The sequence below is a fragment of the Rhineura floridana genome, chromosome 1, assembly GCF_030035675.1.
Source record: "Rhineura floridana isolate rRhiFlo1 chromosome 1, rRhiFlo1.hap2, whole genome shotgun sequence".
Lineage (NCBI taxonomy): Eukaryota > Metazoa > Chordata > Lepidosauria > Squamata > Rhineuridae > Rhineura > Rhineura floridana.
Window position 1 is genome coordinate 49,806,905 of NC_084480.1, and position 17,714 is coordinate 49,824,618.

Consider the following 17,714-nt stretch of genomic DNA (forward strand, 5'->3'; position numbering starts at 1 on the left):
ACACAAGGGATGTGTGGATAAGGGAGGATCCCCCTTGCAATCCAAGATACTGCTAATGGCAGCTGCTTGCCCTTTCAAAGTATTGGAGCTGAGCCCTTTGTCCAACCCCGCCTGTAAGAAACCCAGTATGTCTACCATTTTCCTAGAGGCTGGGTCCCTCGCATTGGTTCTACACCACTAACTTTTCCCATGCGGAGCCATAAGTTTTATATGTGGAAGCCTTCCTAGAGGCCAGAAGAGTATCTAGAACCGCTCCCCAAAACCCCAACTCCTCTAGCCAACTCTGCTCAGCCTCCACACAGTCAAGCTAAAGAGCTCTGGACGCGGATGAATTGGTCCCTGCCTCAGCAGGTCTGGTCTGATAGGAAGATGCCATGGTTCCTGAACAGACAGGTGGAGAAGCTCCGGAAACCAGGGTCTCCTTGGCCAATACGGTGCTACTAAGATCACCTCGGCCTGCAACTGTTGGATGCATTTTACCGTCTGTAACAGTAGAGGAAAGGGAGGAAAGGTTTAAAGTAACTCCCTCAGCCAAACTGTTGTCAGAGCATCCCATCCCTGTGCCTCCGGATGCTGAAAATGTGAGAAGAACTTTGTGAGTTGGGAGTTTTGGTATGTTGCAAAAAGATCAACTTGTGGGACTCCAAAACATCTGATGATCTGGTGGAATACTTGGGAGTGAAGTTGCCACTCTGCCTCCAGGAGCAATATCCTGCTCAGCCAGTCTACTGTCACATTTTGTATTCCAGCTACATGTTCCACCTTCAGTGACTCGAGGTGAGACTCTGCCCATTGGAACAGAAGGCGAGCTTCCTTTGCCAGGGCCCTCGACTTCGTTCCTCCTTGATGGTTGATGTATGCCTTCATTGCCACGTTGTCGGTCTGCAACAGGACATGGGCCCCTATGACATGCGGAGCAAACTTCAGTAGCACCAGTCTCACTACTCAGAGCTCCAGCCAGTTGATGTTCTGGTCCAGTTCCCTGGCCTTCCACACACCCTGTGTCATGTGTGACTCCAGGTGCACCCCCAGCCGTAAAAGCTGGCACCTGTACCTTCTTTACCGGTGTGTCCAGGCTCACTCCCAAGTAGCTTCTGAGGAGATTGCCACCACCTCAGTTCTTGGCACAGAGACGAGCTGATTGGAACCTGCGTCCTGCGGGATTGAGCAATTTGGTCCTGGAAGGGTATGAGTGCTTGCAGCAGGGGTCGAGAATGAAAACAGGCCCAGCTCACTAGGTCCTGGCAGGATACCAGCATCCCCTGGAGTTTTGCCAGTTCCATCAGCTCTATTGCCCTGAACGAGGTCACCTTTAATGTGAGCTCCTGGATCTTGGCCACCCGCTCCTGAGTGAGCCTCATGTGGTATTGGACTGAGTCTATTTGCACCCCCAGGTGGGTAACGTTCTGTGTGGGCTCCTGGGCGCTCTTTTCAAAGTTCACCACAAAGTCGTGGCTGGTAAGGCAGGAAAGAGTGGTCTGAACGTCCCTCCTGCACTGGTCCCTCAATGGGGCCTGGAGAAGAATATCGTTGAGATATGGGTGAACCCACAACCTCAGGGTCCTCAGATGAGCTATCAGTGCCACTAGGACCTTGGTGAAAACCCTGGAGACAGAAGTCAGCCTGAACGGAAGAGCCCTGTATTGGTAATGATTGTTGGCATAACAGAAACGAAGGAACTTTCTGTGCTCCTGTCGTATTGGAGGTATGCCTCCAACAGGTCTATGGAGGCCATCCAATCGCCTTGGTTGATAGCCTCTGAGATGGATTTCAAGGTTTCCATTTTGAATTTCTTGTAGGCCATTCTCCGGTTGAGCCATTTGAGGTCTAAAATAGCCCTTGTCTGTCCATTCTTTTTCAAGACAAGAAAGAAAATTGAGTAGACTCCCGTTCCTTGCCCGAGCTGGTATTGGTTCCACTGCACTGATGTCCAGTAGATGTTGTATGGCCATGAGGAAGGCCCTGTTTGTCCGACTTGGTTGACTTTGGGGTCCTGATGAATTTCTCTCTGGGGTGCCTTGAAAATTCCAAGGAGTACCCTGAGGAAACTGTTGCCAGGACCCAGCGATCGGACATTGTTGCGGTCCAGATTGTCTTGAGGTCGAACAGGTGTCCCCCTATGGCTCCCTGGGGCGCCAACGACTTGGCATCAGGATGACTGTCCCTTCACTCCCTTCTGGAACTTAGATTGGGAGGGATGAGGAGGTGGATGGGATCTTGACTGGTTGGAACTTGTGTATCTATCTCGTCACCCCCACCAGGCCTTATATCCTGATGATGTGCTTTGGCGATGGAAAGGCTTTGAGCTCTGAAAGGACTGAATCTGTTTAGACTTACATTCATCCTTCTTTGCTCCTGGAAGTGCCTTCTGCTTGTCCCTAGTTTCAACAAGGTGGTTGTTGAAACCAGTGGTTCCCCAAAAAGCTTGGGCCCCCCGAAGCGAGAGTTGGCCAGACGTCCCTGGGATCCTGGGTCCATGTCCCAATGATGGAGTCACAGGTTATGTCTCGCCACTGTGCTGGAGGCCATTGCCCTGGCATTAAACATCATAGCGTTCCATGTGGCACCCGCTTGGAAGGCTGCTGCGAGAGAAATCTTCTTCAGACCATCTTTGATGCTCTTGGGAACCTCCTCTCTGCTGGCCAGCTCGTCCGCTCACATCATGTTTGCTCTGGAAAACGCTGACGCAGCTGCTGAGGCTCTGAAAGTGGCTCCTTGCACCTCGAAGTCTCTGTGCAGTGCCACCTCGACCCTCTTAACACAAGCATCCTTAGGCCCCCCTTCCCGCTCTGTTGGAAGAACCGCAGAGGAAGAGGCAGCAACCACTGGCTGGTCCACTGCTGGCATTCTAAGCTGTTCCATCACCACAGGACAAAGAAGTAATGCTTGCTAACCAGCTTGTGCAGTGGTTTATGTTTACCTGGAGTTGCCCACTCTGCTAACCACAGCTCCTGGAAAGAGACCGGGAAAGGGAGAGTAGCTATTCTGAGGTGGCCTTCTGGGAAGGCTGATTTAGACCTCTTGGAAGAAGTAGAAGCAGCTGGATCAGCTTCCTTAGGTTGCTCTTCAGGTAATTCCAGGATCCACCTAGTTTTGGCAAGAATTGCAGGAAAAACCTCTGCTGGAAAGAGTCTCCCCCTTGAGGGAGGGACTTCCAATTACTCCTCAAATAGTTCCCCTTCCTCCCTCTCTGATGAGGATGAGGAGTGCCCAGAACCAGATATAAGCCCCAAGACAGTGGTGACCTTATTACTAAATCTCCTTCTGGCCCCATGTCTCCCCTTCTGACTATGGGAAGAATGCATCCTCTTACGCTTATGCCTGCCCTTCTGGTTCCTCCTATAAACTGGTGACGAAGAAGAGGCAGATGAAATGGATATGGAGGAGATGAAGAGGAAGGTGTGGGGGAGGGCAACTTTGTCCGCCTCCTCTTTTTGTGCCCCTTGTGGGGGTGATGCCTTCTCTTTTGAGGAATGGGCAACTGGGAAGTGCAGGGCCTGGGGCTGGTTCCTGACCGAGCAGTCCCAGTCCACCTAACCTCTTTTGCCACCACCCCTCTGACCCAACTGAGAAACTTTGGGAAATCTTCCTGCCCTGTAACGGAGGGGGGGAGTGCTACTTACCCCCTCCCTCTGGTGCTCCCGTGCTCTCAAGGGTTGCTCCGAGTGGTGGGAGAGAGATGGTGACTGCTCTTCCTCCATCTCGCTAGTTTGCGCGTGTTCAAGCCCTTCCAGGGGGCTGCTAGCCATCACAGGTGAACTTTACCAGGCCCTCCAATCTTATGGTGGGGGTAAGAGAGACCTGAACTGGTGTAGTGCAGCTTTTCCTGCCTTTCTGCTTTCCCGCCTTTGCCTTTCCTGCTACTCTTCGCAGCAAAGCCAGAGCGCATGTCCTCTCACCGCTGCCCTCCTACACATGGTCACACCTCCCCTAGATTTAAGGAGAGGCCGCGAATCGCCAAAGACCAGCTGCTGCCGTTGCCTTTGTGCCTCTTCTTTTAGGCGAGAAGGTGACAGCTGCGCTGCCAGATAACTCCCTCGTGGTGGGCTCCTAGGCCCTCTAATTGTTCTCACACTCGCCGTCCTTATCTAAAGAGTTTGGTGAGGGAAGGAGGAGGGAGGGGAAAAAGTCTAAGAGAAAAGATAAGAGGATTAGTCAGAACAAAGAAGAGGAAAGAGAGGTAAGGAATCTAACAAAAGAAGACAAGCTGGCTCTTAAGGAGCTCAGCCAGACCCTGACTGTCCACCGCAAAAGGCAGGGACGGTCTGGAGGATAGGATGGCTCCTCCCCCTGGGTGAGGTAATTAGAAGATAGGACCCTGCCTGTTGCGCCGGGGGGAGGCGCCATCCTGAGAATCTGAATGCCCTCCAGGAACCACTGGGGAAGATAGTATTCTTCTCTGAATTACATAACTTCAAACATGTCCCCTTCCATGTAACTCAAGCATAATTTTATGTTGCTGTTTATGGTCATACAATACCCCCCTATTCCTGTCTCAAACTAGGATGAGCATGTGCATGCCTTGAAAAAGTTTCACATTAACTTGTTTTCTATGAATTATGTTTTGCTTGTAGTTATACAGAGGAAAATGCATTTACTAAGTGACTTGTACCTTTCAGATACCATCATACTATGTCAAACTGTTTATATGGTTTAAAATTATTTTATTAAATCTGTAAAGGTAACACTAGAATTCAAATGAAGATTCTGAAAAACAAAATACACACAAAATATACGGTGCAATTTACCAAAGCATATTTACAGTGTGAACAGGGCTACAGCGTGAAAAAGTGTATATATAAAAAAGTAATAATGCAACAAAGCACATTAACAGATTAGATTGTTTACTATTAGACAAAAAAAATACAAAACCTGTATATAAGTTGTGCATTTGGAAGAACCTGCTCTAGTTTGCTTGTGTTTTTTACCCTGAAGCAGAGCACAGCTGGAGATGGATTGCTGGTGAAGACTTTAATAATCCCACTTGGGAATGAGACTGTCATATCACCAGTGATTTTCACAATACATCTAAAAAAGATGTAAAAATGCAAACATTATTTTTACAGAAAACTGTAGGATACATTCTGCATTCAGTAAAAATGTGGCTATGATTATATAATACATTTTAACTGTAAAAAAGTATTGACTGTCATACTGTACAAATGTACTACCGTTACTCATTTATAATGTGATTTTAAAACTGGAGGCAATTACAACATGCAGTCCTAAACAGTGCAAGTCCCAAGTATCTTGGGAGTGCCTCATGACTCCCATTATGACTCCCATTATGAACCTGCTTGAGGTTCAATCTTTTCTGGATGCTGGATCATCTTGAAAGCCTTGGAGCTGGGCTTTCTCTATGATAGCCCTAGAACTGTGAAATGTCGTCCCCTCAAGAGGTTCACTTGAAAACTTGTTTGTCTCCTTTCAGAAACAAGTAATAAATGCTATGAATGATATTCAATGCTAGTCCTTCCCAGAGAAGACCCACTGAAGTTAATAGACATGACTAAATTAGGCTCATTAATTTCAATGGGTCTACTCCAAACAAAACAGTTGAATACAACCTCACATTTTGCTGAGCCTTTGAGAGGTAGGCTCTTAAACTGCTCACTGCTGTTTCTTATTTGCTCTTACACATTGTTGGCTTTATGCTTTTTTGTCATGTAAACCACTTTAAAAACACGTATGTAGAAAAGTGGTATATAAATATGGTAAACAAGCAACACATACCAGATGGATTTTGTTCACACAAAGGCAAGATCTAATGTCACACCAGCAGTAACTATGGGACCCTCATCTCCTTCCCCCTAGAGCTCCCCTGTGCCCCCATCTGCTCCAGAGGGTCCCCCAACCTTCTGGAGCATATTTCTGGAGTTGCAGGGCTATGGAGACAAAAGAGAAGTCCTAATGCCCATAAGCAGAAATTTGGTGCACAAGTGGGAAACCACAAATCGAAAGCTAGAAAGCCTAGAGACTGGTGTAGAAAGGCTGATGTAGGTACAAGCACAATGACATTCATGCAAGTTCAAGACAAAATAGTTATTTAAAAACATAAGTCATACTTCATATTTATATACATTGGAAAATATATATTGGAATTTCACTTCTGAAGTTCCATAATATTTTCCTCAATAAAAAAGAAATCCTAATCGGTTTTTTTAATGCAAGATATAACATTAAAACAAACAACTGTTTCACTAACTTTGTGGGATCGGCTCCTTTGAAGTAGGCATTAACAGACTCAGTAAGAGCCACTGCAACAGGCAACGTATCCTGGTTTCCAAGGCTGACAGGACTAGGACCACGTGAAATACCTAAAATGCATATAATTTATTGACTTCATTTCCAATAATGTTAGCAGCTTCAACTATGGATGACCTCCACTATAATTTTCATAAGACATTCATTACTAACGTCAAATCTAAGTAATACTAAAGTACAAATATTAGATTAAGCAGATATTGCACCAGAACTACTGGAACTAAATGTGTGATATGATATTATACATAAAAATATCAGAAAGCTTCCTGTGGAGTGCTAATGTTTTTCCTGCCTCAAGCAACAGGAAGAATACAATACACACTTGGAGGCACCCTAGTGTTCGCTGGAATACACATACACACACACACATACACAGATATAAATATCATATCAAAGTATATCTATAGTATGCTTCTATGACAAACAGCTTTACCTTGATTTATAAATAAAACTTGGGAACAAATGTCCAAATCAAGCTAGTTATAATACAGATGATAACAAATCTTGAAGTTTAACTAATGACATTTATCAGTAAATGTCAATTACTTAAATTTAATCCACAATGATTACAAAAAAATAACTTTTTCCTGTCCATTTGAAAGAAAGATAATCTCATCATTGTCAGTTCTTACTGAAGATATTGCTACTACAGGCAATAAATGATTTGTAGCTATATCACTATTTATTTATTTATTTATTTATTAAGTTTATATCACACTCTTTCTCCCAAAAGGAGTCCAAGGGGGCAAACAAAAACACTAAAAGCACTTTAAAACATCCTAAAACCAAATGACTTTAAAACGTATTAAAACGAAACATCTTAAAAATATCATTAAAAACTTTAAAAACATCTTAAAATGCAATTCTAAAAGCAGAGAGAACAATTGGAGCCTTAATGAAATTTTATTATAATAAGGGAGGACAATTGATCGAACCTGCCTTAAAGATCTTTGGCAGTAAAGTAGTCACACAAATGCTCTATGGGGTAGAGGTATGGGGAGCAGATACGAATGTGATCACAACCCTGGAAATAGTGCAGAATAAATTCTTTAGAAAACTATACTCCTTACCCCCCAGGAACACCTGCAGCTTTCTTGAGAACAGAAACTGGCTGGCCATCTATAAAGATAAAAGCTGTGTGGCTTCGCTTGAATTATTTTAAGCGAATTGCTTCTTTGATAACGGAACGTTTACCAACTTTGTGTTATAAGGAGTTAGAAAATAACCATAACTGGAAGTTAATGTCCCATAACCTCTTAAATAGCTACCACCTTCCCAAGCTAAAATATCTCGTGGACATAGAAAAAAGACACCTAAGGGACTGGCTCCTTTGGATAGACGCCAAAAGAGATTTGTGTCTAATCAAAAAATCCAGATTTTCTACTTATTTTGCATCAGTGAAAACAGAACATTTTAGAGCTTGTTATCTGACTAAATTAAGGCTAGCCCCCTTAAGAATTGCTTTCATGGAACTCCGGTTCCAAGTTATGCCTACAGCAGTACTGGATGGTCGTTATCAGAAAGTGCCATTTGAAAGAAGACTGTGTATTTGTGATCTAGGAGAGGTGGAGGATATTGTGCATTACATGTTAAGATGCCCTCTATACGATCACCCAAGAGAGAGATTTATTAAACCTTTGTTGTCCCAGGGAAATGGGAACTCCCTGGAGGAGACCTTATATCTCCTAAGTGATGTTAACAGCTATGTGACCCACAAGGTGGCTCTTTTTGCCCTTGCGGCAAAAAAGATCAGAAAAAAAGAATTAGACAACATAGCAATTAACTGCCAGGGAGACTCTGCTTGTTAATTTTTATTATGTATATTTTCTATGTCTTTGTTTATATTCAATATTAAAGTTTTTTTTTTACAGTATTTGTCATGGCCTATGGCTAGCACAATAAACATTTTTGACTTGACTTGACTATGACAAACAGCTTTACCTTGATTTATAAATAAAACTTGGGAACAAATGTCCAAATCAAGCTAGTTATAATACAGATGATAACAAATCTTGAAGTTTAACTAATGACATTTATCAGTAAATGTCAATTACTTAAATTTAATCTACAATGATTACAAAAAAATAACTTTTTCCTGTCCATTTGAAAGATAATCTCATCATTGTCAGTTCTTACTGAAGATATTGCTACTAGAGGCAAGAAATGATTTGTAGCTATATCACTATTTATTTATTTATTTATTTATTAAGTTTATATCACACTCTTTCTCCCAAAAGGAGTCCAAGGGGGCAAACAAAAACACTAAAAGCACTTTAAAACATCCTAAAACCAAATGACTTTAAAACGTATTAAAACAAAACATCTTAAAAATATCATTAAAAACTTTAAAAACATCTTAAAAAGCAATTCCAGCACAGATGCAAACTGGGATAAGGTCTCTACTTAAAAGGCTTGTTGAAAGAGGAAGGTCTTCGGCAGGTGCCGAAAAGATAACCGAGATGAGGCCTGTCTAATATTTAATAGGAGGGAATTCCAAAGTGGTGCTGCAACCCTAAGGTCCACTTCTTATGTTGTGTGGAATGGACCTCCTGATAAGATGGTATCTGCAGGAAGCCCTCACCTGCAGAGTGCAGTGATCAATTGGCTATGTAAGGGGTAAGACGATCTTTCAGGTATCCTGGTACCAAGATGCATAGGACATTGTACACCAAAACCAGAATCTTGAACTTGGCCGAGTAGCTAAGGGGTAACCAGTGCAATTCTTTCAGCAGGGGGTATAACATGTTGGCAATACCCTGCCCCAGTGAGCAGTTGTGCTATCACATTTTGCACCAGCTTGCAGCTTCACAACAAATTCACAATGTATGTACAGACCTCATCCATAACATACACAGGATTCCTAATTGCTGACAATTTTTCAAAAGCTATAAAAGGTTTAGAACTAGATACTATAATGGGGTTATTGACAGACTTACTTACCAACTGTGGGTGTATTTGCTGCACTTAATGAAGCAGATGACGATATTGAGGAAGAACTCTCTGCGCGTGCCAAAGGAGCTGAAGGAGGTGGGCTGGAATTGGAGGTCAAAGGAGGGCTGAATGGCCTTGGCTTAAAAACAAAATTCACAAGCATGAATACATATAAAATTAAAGCAACAAAGTTACAGTGAGAGATAAAGATTACTCAAGGCAAGTTATAAAGCTCTTACAATTTCATTAATTCCACTGAGTTTCCCTGTAGTCAACTTTGGTCTGGAAGCTGGTCTTGGGGGAGGCACTAAGGTCCCTACAGAAAGAGGGGTGGTCGGTCTTGCTGAAAAGCAATAGTGGATATTAATATATTTTATTACATTTACATTTGTGAACAGCAGCAAAAAAATATTCTGGCACATTAATTATTTGAATACAAAATGAATTTAACAGCACTTAGAAACTGCTGCACTAAATAATTGGTCAATAATACTGACCATAGCATTAGTGATTAAACAGCAGCAATAATATAAATTCTACTCTGAAAAGCAGCACTACAAGGGATATTGTTCCAAGCTTATGAACTGACAGTAATAACATTTTGTTCTGAGTAACATTACTTAGTTATACTTGCACCATAAATAAAACAGACTGAATGAAACCCAATTATTTGTTTCAGATAAATTTGCATCTGTAATAACAGTCATATCTAATTTGTTCATTGTGCAACTCAAGGTCAAGCTATACATGACCAGAGATGTAAACTTTCCAGAAATTCTTAAGATGTGAAAAATTTGAAGAATTGTAAAATACGTAATACATAATTTTTAGCACCTTTTACAGATTGAAAGAAACTTTGTTACTTTAGGAACATAAATTGCATCATGTATAACTTGGTTTGCCATCAAAAAGCACTTATTTCCATAAAACGAGCTGAGAAAAATAGGAAGAAAACTAACTCATTGAATATTTCATGAAATGTGATCACTCATTTCCTGACCTATCACCATCTAGTTTCTGCTTTTTCATATTTGTCATCATATTTATCATGGATGTCAAAAAACTGAAGGTTTGCCTGGATTGAAAAAAGCTTGTATAACCCTTTCCATATGTCATAGTCAAACATTTTTCAGGGAGAAAAAGGCTTTGGGGGAAAAACAGGGAAGAAAAGACCAGTCCCCCCCTCTGCATTTTCCAGTTTTTCTCCCCAGGCCTTCCTGAGATGGAGATCCTTAATTTGAACTCTCATTCTGATTGTCTTTTTCCAAAAGCAGAAAATGCTGTTATTGAAAGAAAGGCAACAATCCCATGGAAGTGTTTTCCATTTGTGCATTGAGCAGGGTAGTAGATCCTGGGCAAGATATCAGCAAACTTGAAAAACAATGCTAAGATTTTTTTTGGTAAACATTTTCTGGATTCCTTGGACTGTTCATTGCCTTAGATAAACCTTTCAAGAGTTCCAAGTGAATAATAAAAAGCAAAACCCCATTCTGTCAAGACGCAGTACTATTGAATGCTACTGCTATTCACAGTAGACCCATTGAAATTAATAGACAAGACTAATTTAGTTTATTAATTTCAATGGGTCTACTCTCAGTAGGATTTAGTTGACTACAACCCCTGAATGCAACTGAGGAATTTTCCTTATTTGTTCAAATCAGTTGACATATCTCTACTGTTAAAATATATAATGTTAAACAAACAGTAATTATAAATCACATATGTACTATATGCTGGGTATATACATATTTGGCAAAATAGGCATAGCATGAATTATATGGAAGAAATTCAGCAGCTCTGCTAAATTCTTAAATGAAGAATTAAATGGTGAAGCAAAGCTATTGGAAGAACAGCTGAAGAAGCAAGAACAGGCAACGTTGTTTTAGAACTCCTTGTTTTAGAATGTAGACTCTGGAACTTCTGTGGCACAAATGCTTTCAGTAAATGATATCCTGTGTCAATATATTCTTAAGACTGCAGTGCAAAATTTCTTCAGTATTGTACATTATTCCCAATGCATATGAAGTCATATGTAAAAGGATGGAACATTATTAATATTTTTACTCCTGAAGTTTCTATTCACCTTACTATTTAAATAGTAATTCACTTTAAAAAGGGTCTAGACAAATTCATGGAGGATAAGGCTAGCAATGGCTACCTGGGATTGTTGCACTACTTCCACGATCAGAGGATACCTCTGAACACAAGTTAATGGGGAGCAGAAATGGAGAGAGTGCTGTTGTGCTCATGTCCTACTTGCAGGCTTCTCACGGGCATCTGGTTGGTTACTGTGATAACAGGATGCTAGTCTTATTGGGCTTTTGGCCGAATCCAGCAGGGCTCTTCTTATATTCTTATGACACTTGATTTCTTCTAACTGCATGGTCCTCCTACCCATTCCCTTCCTGTGACTTCAGATTCCTAAAGGCTCAAATCATCTCTTCTGCTGACAGAATGTAGGGTGCAAGAACCATCATTTCAGCCGAATCATGGGCATCTCACTCAAAGCAGTTCCCAAGAAAGGCCCTTGACAAATCCTGGAATTATTATTCCTTTCTTAATCTTTAATCTTCTAACCATTCAACTGACATTTCATACTCTAAAACCAACTCAGGCATTTTCACTATCAACCCTTTGCTATAGAATTGTTCCCTGAAAATAGCAGAATTGCTCCATTTCCCCCCCTGCAAGAAAGGATGTTTTGTGAGGTGAAAAAAGTAACAAAGGCTGAAAGAAGAGACAGCTGTTTTCTCCCCCCACCCAATAGTTCAATGTTAATATTCTCTGAACAACACTGGAAATGAATATAACATTTTGATCTTCTCCAATTGTTCAATATTACTAGCATATGAAAAACACTATCTTTAAATGTAACACACTATTATTTTTTCCCTCTGCAAGTATCACATTGTACTTTTCCACAAAAGTATTACAGTACTTGGACTCAAAAATGCAATCTCATGGAAATTGTGAGAGGGGGATTTCATGTGATTTACTTATTTGGGAGGGGAGTTGAGGAAGGTGAAGTACTGTATACCTTATGCCGCCTGACAAGATCAGCCACACAGGGCCTTCTCTCAATCCCGCCGACAAAAACAGCCAGGTTGGTGGGTACTAGAGAGAGGGCATTCTCAGTGGCAGCCCCCACACTCTGGAACTCCCTCCCACAAGATCTCCGGCATGCCTCTTCCCTAAATACATTTTGTAAAGCCTTAAAGACCTAGCTCTTTCAACAGGCCTTTGGGATTTCCGGGGAGGGTTAATTACTGGATTGAATTGCCTCCTATCCTGTTTTAATACCCTGTTTTAATATCATTGTCTGCTGCTGTACTGTTTTTCTATTGTTTTTATATTGTACTATTGTATTTTATCTTATTGTGTTTTAACTGCTGTACGTCGCCTAGAGTGGCCATTGGCCAGATAGGCGACACAGAAATTAAATTTATTTTATTTATTTATGTAGCATGTTTCAGTAACTGTAAGAAAGTAGTTAGAAAGACAAATTTTTACACATTATTTCATTTTCAGACACAGAGTACCATATTATTTGTTATGCTTACACTGATGTGAAGTAGTGTTAACTGTTCTTTATACAGGTTATTCTTGCTTTAACATAGTTAAGAAATATCAGTTTGTTATCCTGGCCCTTATCAAAGCAGGGCTACACCTATCCCTCAGAAGCTTGGGGATGCAGAAGGTAGCCAGAAAACTAATTTTTGCCTATGCCTATACTAAGATGTGTACCTGGGATTGTACTTGACTATGATATATGATTTGTGCTTGAGAGGGCCAAAAGTTTTAGTGCTGACTACATGCAGTGCATCAGCAAGTCAGCCAAGCTTTGCAGAATGTGTACTTCTAAAGATGAGATCACAATAAAATATAAGTAGAACGTGTAACCCATAACTGTTTCCTGTATGTAATGTGATGGTGCAAATATCTGTCGTCCCCCACAACAGTGGCAAAGTCAGCCAAGCCCCAGCAAATCCCAAGCATACCAATGATCTACAGAGGGGAAAGAGAGGAGGAAGTTCCATTGTGCAAGCATATATCCTTAGTTCTAGTTTGGATACAAGCCTACATTTGTAAATCCCATTTACATGGCACACTTGTCATTAAAGTTTTCCAATGGAAAAATATATGCAGTATTTTCACAAGCTCTTCTCTGGTAAACTTACCTGATGAGGATGAAGACAATGTTGAAGTCAGGGAGGATGAATCACCAGAATTCCTAAAGAGTGGATCCCATGCCAGGAGATCATTGTTCCCCTTCCTAAAAATTCATCAAGAAAATGAATATAAATTATACATGTTTTCTGTACTAACAGCTGAAGCTGAATATGCATAAAAATTATTCATGCATACTCAAACTTAGAATATTTCACACTAGAAATTATTCCCTTATAAATGCAGGAAGGGAAAATACTTGTAAATCTTTTTTTGAAATCAACGTAATTATTTAGAAAAAGAACCATTTTTATAGGGTTGAATCCACTGCTGTCATTTTTGAGGACCTAGCTAATTAATGCCTCTCTGCGAGAGGGGGTGGTCCCTGGCTGCCTGGAAGAGGTGGTAGTGAGACCACTCCTGAAGAGACCCTCCCTGGACCCAGAAAATCTTAATAACTATAGGCTGGTAGCAAATGTTTCATTCCTGGGCAAGGTCCTTGAATGAGTCGTGGCAGGCCAGCTCCAGACACTCTTGGATGAGACCGATTATCTGGATCCATTTCAGTCCGGTTTCAGGCCTGGTTATGGCACGGAAACAGACTTGGTCACCCTGTATGATGACCTCTGTCGGGAGAGAGACAGGGGGAGTGTGACTGTTGATTCTCCTTGATCTCTTAGTGGCTTTCGATACCATCGACCATGGTATCCTTCTGGGAAGACTGGCTGAGTTGGGAGTGGGACTGCATTGCAGTGGTTCCGCTCCTACATGGCGGGTTGGCTCCAGAAGGTGGTGCTTGGGGAACATTGCTCGGCACCCTGGATTCTCCAGTATGAGGTTCCACAGGGGTCAGTTCTGTCCCCCATGCTGTTCAACATCTACATGAAGCCGTTGGGTTCGGTTATCTGGAGCTTTGGAGTGCATTGCCATCAGTATGCTGATGACATGCAGCTCTATTTCTCCTTTTCATCTTCTTCAGGTGAGGCTGTCAATGCACTGAACCGGTGCCTGGCTGTGACAATGGACTGGATGAGGGCTAATCAACTGAGGCTCAATCCAGATAAGATTGAGATGCTGCTAGCGGGTGGTTCTTCTGACCGGATGGTGGATGTCCAACCTGTCCTGGATGAGGTTGCACTCCCCCTGAAGGAGCTGGTTTGTAGCTTGGGGGTTCTCCTAGAACCACCTCTGTCACTTGAGGCTCAGGGAGCCTCGGTGGCACAGAGTGCCTTCTACCAACTTCGGTTGGTGGCCCAGCTACGCCCCTATCTGGACAGGAATAACCTGGCTTCAGTTGTCCATGCTCTGGTAACCTCCAAGTTAGATTACTGCAATGCACTCTATGTGGGGCTGCCTTTGAAGACGGTTCAGAAGCTGCAGTGTGTGAAAATGCAGCAGCCAGATTGGTAACAGGAACCAGACAGTTCAAACACATAAAACCTATTCTGGCCCGCTTGCATTGGCTGCCTGTATGTTTTCAAGCTCGATTCAAGGTGCTGGTTTTAACCTATAAAGCCGTACACGGCTTAGGACCACAATGCCTGATGGAATGCCTCTCCCGACATGAACCCACCCATACACTATGCTCAACATCCAAGGCCCTCCTCCGGGTGCCTACTCAGAGGGAAGCTGGGAGTCTGGCAACAAGGGAGAGGGCCTTCTCAGTGGTGGTCCCCTAAATTATGGAATGATTTATTTGACAAGGAGCGCCTGGCACCAACACTGTTACCTTTTCGGCGTCAGGTCAAGACTTTCCTCTTCTCCCAGGCATTTTAGCATGAGTTTTTAAATTGTTTTTAAATTGTGTTTTTAAATTGTTTTTTGTGTTTTAAAATTTGTATATTTGTTCTTAATGTTTTTAATTGCTGTAAACTGCCAAAAGAGCTTCGGCTATGGGGCGGTATATAAATGTAATAAATAAATAAACAGCAGTATCCTAATGATGTCTACTTAGAAATAGGCCCTAGGGAATACAATGGGGTTTACTCCCAGGATAGTGGGGTTAGGATTGTAGCCTTAATCTACTTTTACATCTATGTAGTCCTTCTGCAGCTACTCTGAGGTTCTACTTTACTATTTAATGTTTAACATTATACTAAAATGAATTCTTATTGAAACAGTTACTGAAATTATTAATGGTCTGATATGGCAATGTCTATTTTTATATGCTAGAAGAAACTTTGGGCACTTGTAGGTTTGGAAAAATTATGAACAAAAGATTGCTGATTAAACAGTGATTATTATTTTTAATAAATAAATATATTAAAAGATAACATTTGCTATACTGTTTTTATTTTTAGCAAAAGCAGACTTAATGAAACCCTTTCTGCAAGTGTTTGCTTCAAATTCTGTGACTAGTCTATTTTATCTGACTGCATGATATTGGCTTCTGATTTTTTTTAAAAAAAACACTTCTCTGTTTCAGCTAGGATAGAATACACATTAATGTATGAAAAAATGGAAATGGATTGCCTTCAAGTCGATTCCGACTTATGGCGACCCTATGAATAGGGTTTTCATGGTAAGCGGTATTCAGAGGGGGTTTACCATTGCCTCCCTCTGAGGAGGAGAGGCAGTGATTGGCCCAAGGTCACCCAGTAAGCTTCATGGTTATGTGGGGATTCGAACCCTGATCTTCCAGATCACAGTCCAACCCTCTAACCACTACGCCACACTGGCTCTCACATTAATGAATAACAACTATAAAATAGCAACTTCTTAAACATTCTGATTTAGCTGGTTTTTTTCATGTAAGACTGCATAACAGCAGCATTTCTGGGGGGAAATCACGTAAGTTAATTGATTCTTTTCAGCCTTGGTCTGCAACCATCCTATTATTTTCCCCATACGGCCTTGTCTTGAAATCAATCCAGATTCTACAAGATGTTTTTATTTATGGATGATAAAAATATTTTGGCTTATGAAGGCAAGAAAGTTATTTATATTTTTATGCTTCTAGAATATCAAATATTACAAATATCAGATGCAAAGCAATGCATACCTTATTGCTAAAGTAACAAAAATTTTAATTTATATGTTATGATATGAGCACAAATTAAAGGGGGGGTCAGAGAAGTAGCCAAAGTGAAAAGAGGACTATTGGTCTTACATGAAAGGTATTTTTGAGTGGACTCTAGGACACTTTCAAGTGGATTGTATTCCTCCTAGCGATCAAAGTCAGGAAATGATGACACTGTAAGGTAGCTACTGCTAGAAATGCTCCTTGGAATGACAGTTCAACTTTTGCCAATTGAGAAACAACTAACTAAAGAGAAATGAGACAACAAACATACAAAAACACACAGCAGACACACAGCAGACAAATGAATAAAACAAACATAGTTACTCTTGTCTGATGGCTTGTCTCTGGACAAAATACAGACACCTCTGAAAGATTGTACAGTTCATATACAGCGGGCCTTGGAGGTGTCCTAGTGTCCACTCAGAAATATCTTTCAGGTGAGACCAATGGTCCCTTCTTAAGTGGGCACTAGGACACTTCCAATTGGGGTAGTTCCAACGCTAACCACACCATACCTCGGCAGCAGCTGGCTGTTCAGACCTTTGGTAGAACTTGCTGGAGGATCCACCTACCAGAGGTAGCATCAGCCAAGATATATGTGTCACTCTGATAAAGCTGCGTAAAAGTGTTCAGGGCCTGCCCAAGTGACCACTCCACACATCTTCTGAAGAGGTACATTGGTGGAAAAAGGCTGCAGAGGTGGTCAGTGCCCTAGCAGAATATGACATAACATGACTAGGTGGAGACAAGTGCTGAGAGGTTATGTTAGTGAAATACAAGTTTGGATCCACCTGGTGAGGGTAGAATTCAATACCTTCCTCTGCAAATTTAGACAGTACAGATGACAACACGGACACTTGGTGATGTGATATGTTGGGCTTCAACCCCATCTTAAAGCCATCCTCCTGAAAGGAGAGCAGCTCTGCAATGCCTGCCTGGTATGGCTGAACGTGTGTGATGCCAATGAAGAAACACTGAGCAGGTGTATTGATAAACGTGCAGGGTTGATAGACAATGAGAAACCAAAATAGTAGAGATGACACCCAAGGCAGACCAGCCCTCAGCATTCACTTCCATTCAACTTACAGGCAGTTAGTTGAAGCCATGCAATGTCTGGATGCCACAGAGGACACTGTGATAGCAGATCTGGATGAACAGGTACCAAGGTGGGAAAATCACCATCTGCACCACCTCTACAAGCCATCGTCTCCTGATCCAAAACTGGGCCAGCAGACCACAGATGCTTTCCTTCCAGACCTCCTTCACCGCCCAAGCTAGGTATAGGTGGGAACACGTAAAGAAGGCCCTGAGGCCAGCAGAAGTTCAGGGC

At 41.9% G+C, this 17,714-nt stretch overlaps 1 protein-coding gene across 3 annotated transcripts in view; it reads right to left on the bottom strand.

The window, feature by feature from the left end:
- FCHO2 (FCH and mu domain containing endocytic adaptor 2) overlaps positions 1-17,714 on the bottom strand; it is a 166,184-nt gene that overhangs the window by 29,625 nt on the left and 118,845 nt on the right. For all 3 annotated transcript variants that reach the window (XM_061621139.1, XM_061621129.1, XM_061621125.1), the window contains 5 exons: positions 13,374-13,468; positions 9,435-9,538; positions 9,205-9,334; positions 6,206-6,317; positions 4,873-5,028 (listed from right to left, as the gene is read on the bottom strand). In XM_061621139.1, the coding sequence (XP_061477123.1) occupies positions 4,873-5,028; positions 6,206-6,317; positions 9,205-9,334; positions 9,435-9,538; positions 13,374-13,468 (597 nt within the window). The remainder of the gene's footprint in view (positions 1-4,872; positions 5,029-6,205; positions 6,318-9,204; positions 9,335-9,434; positions 9,539-13,373; positions 13,469-17,714) is intronic.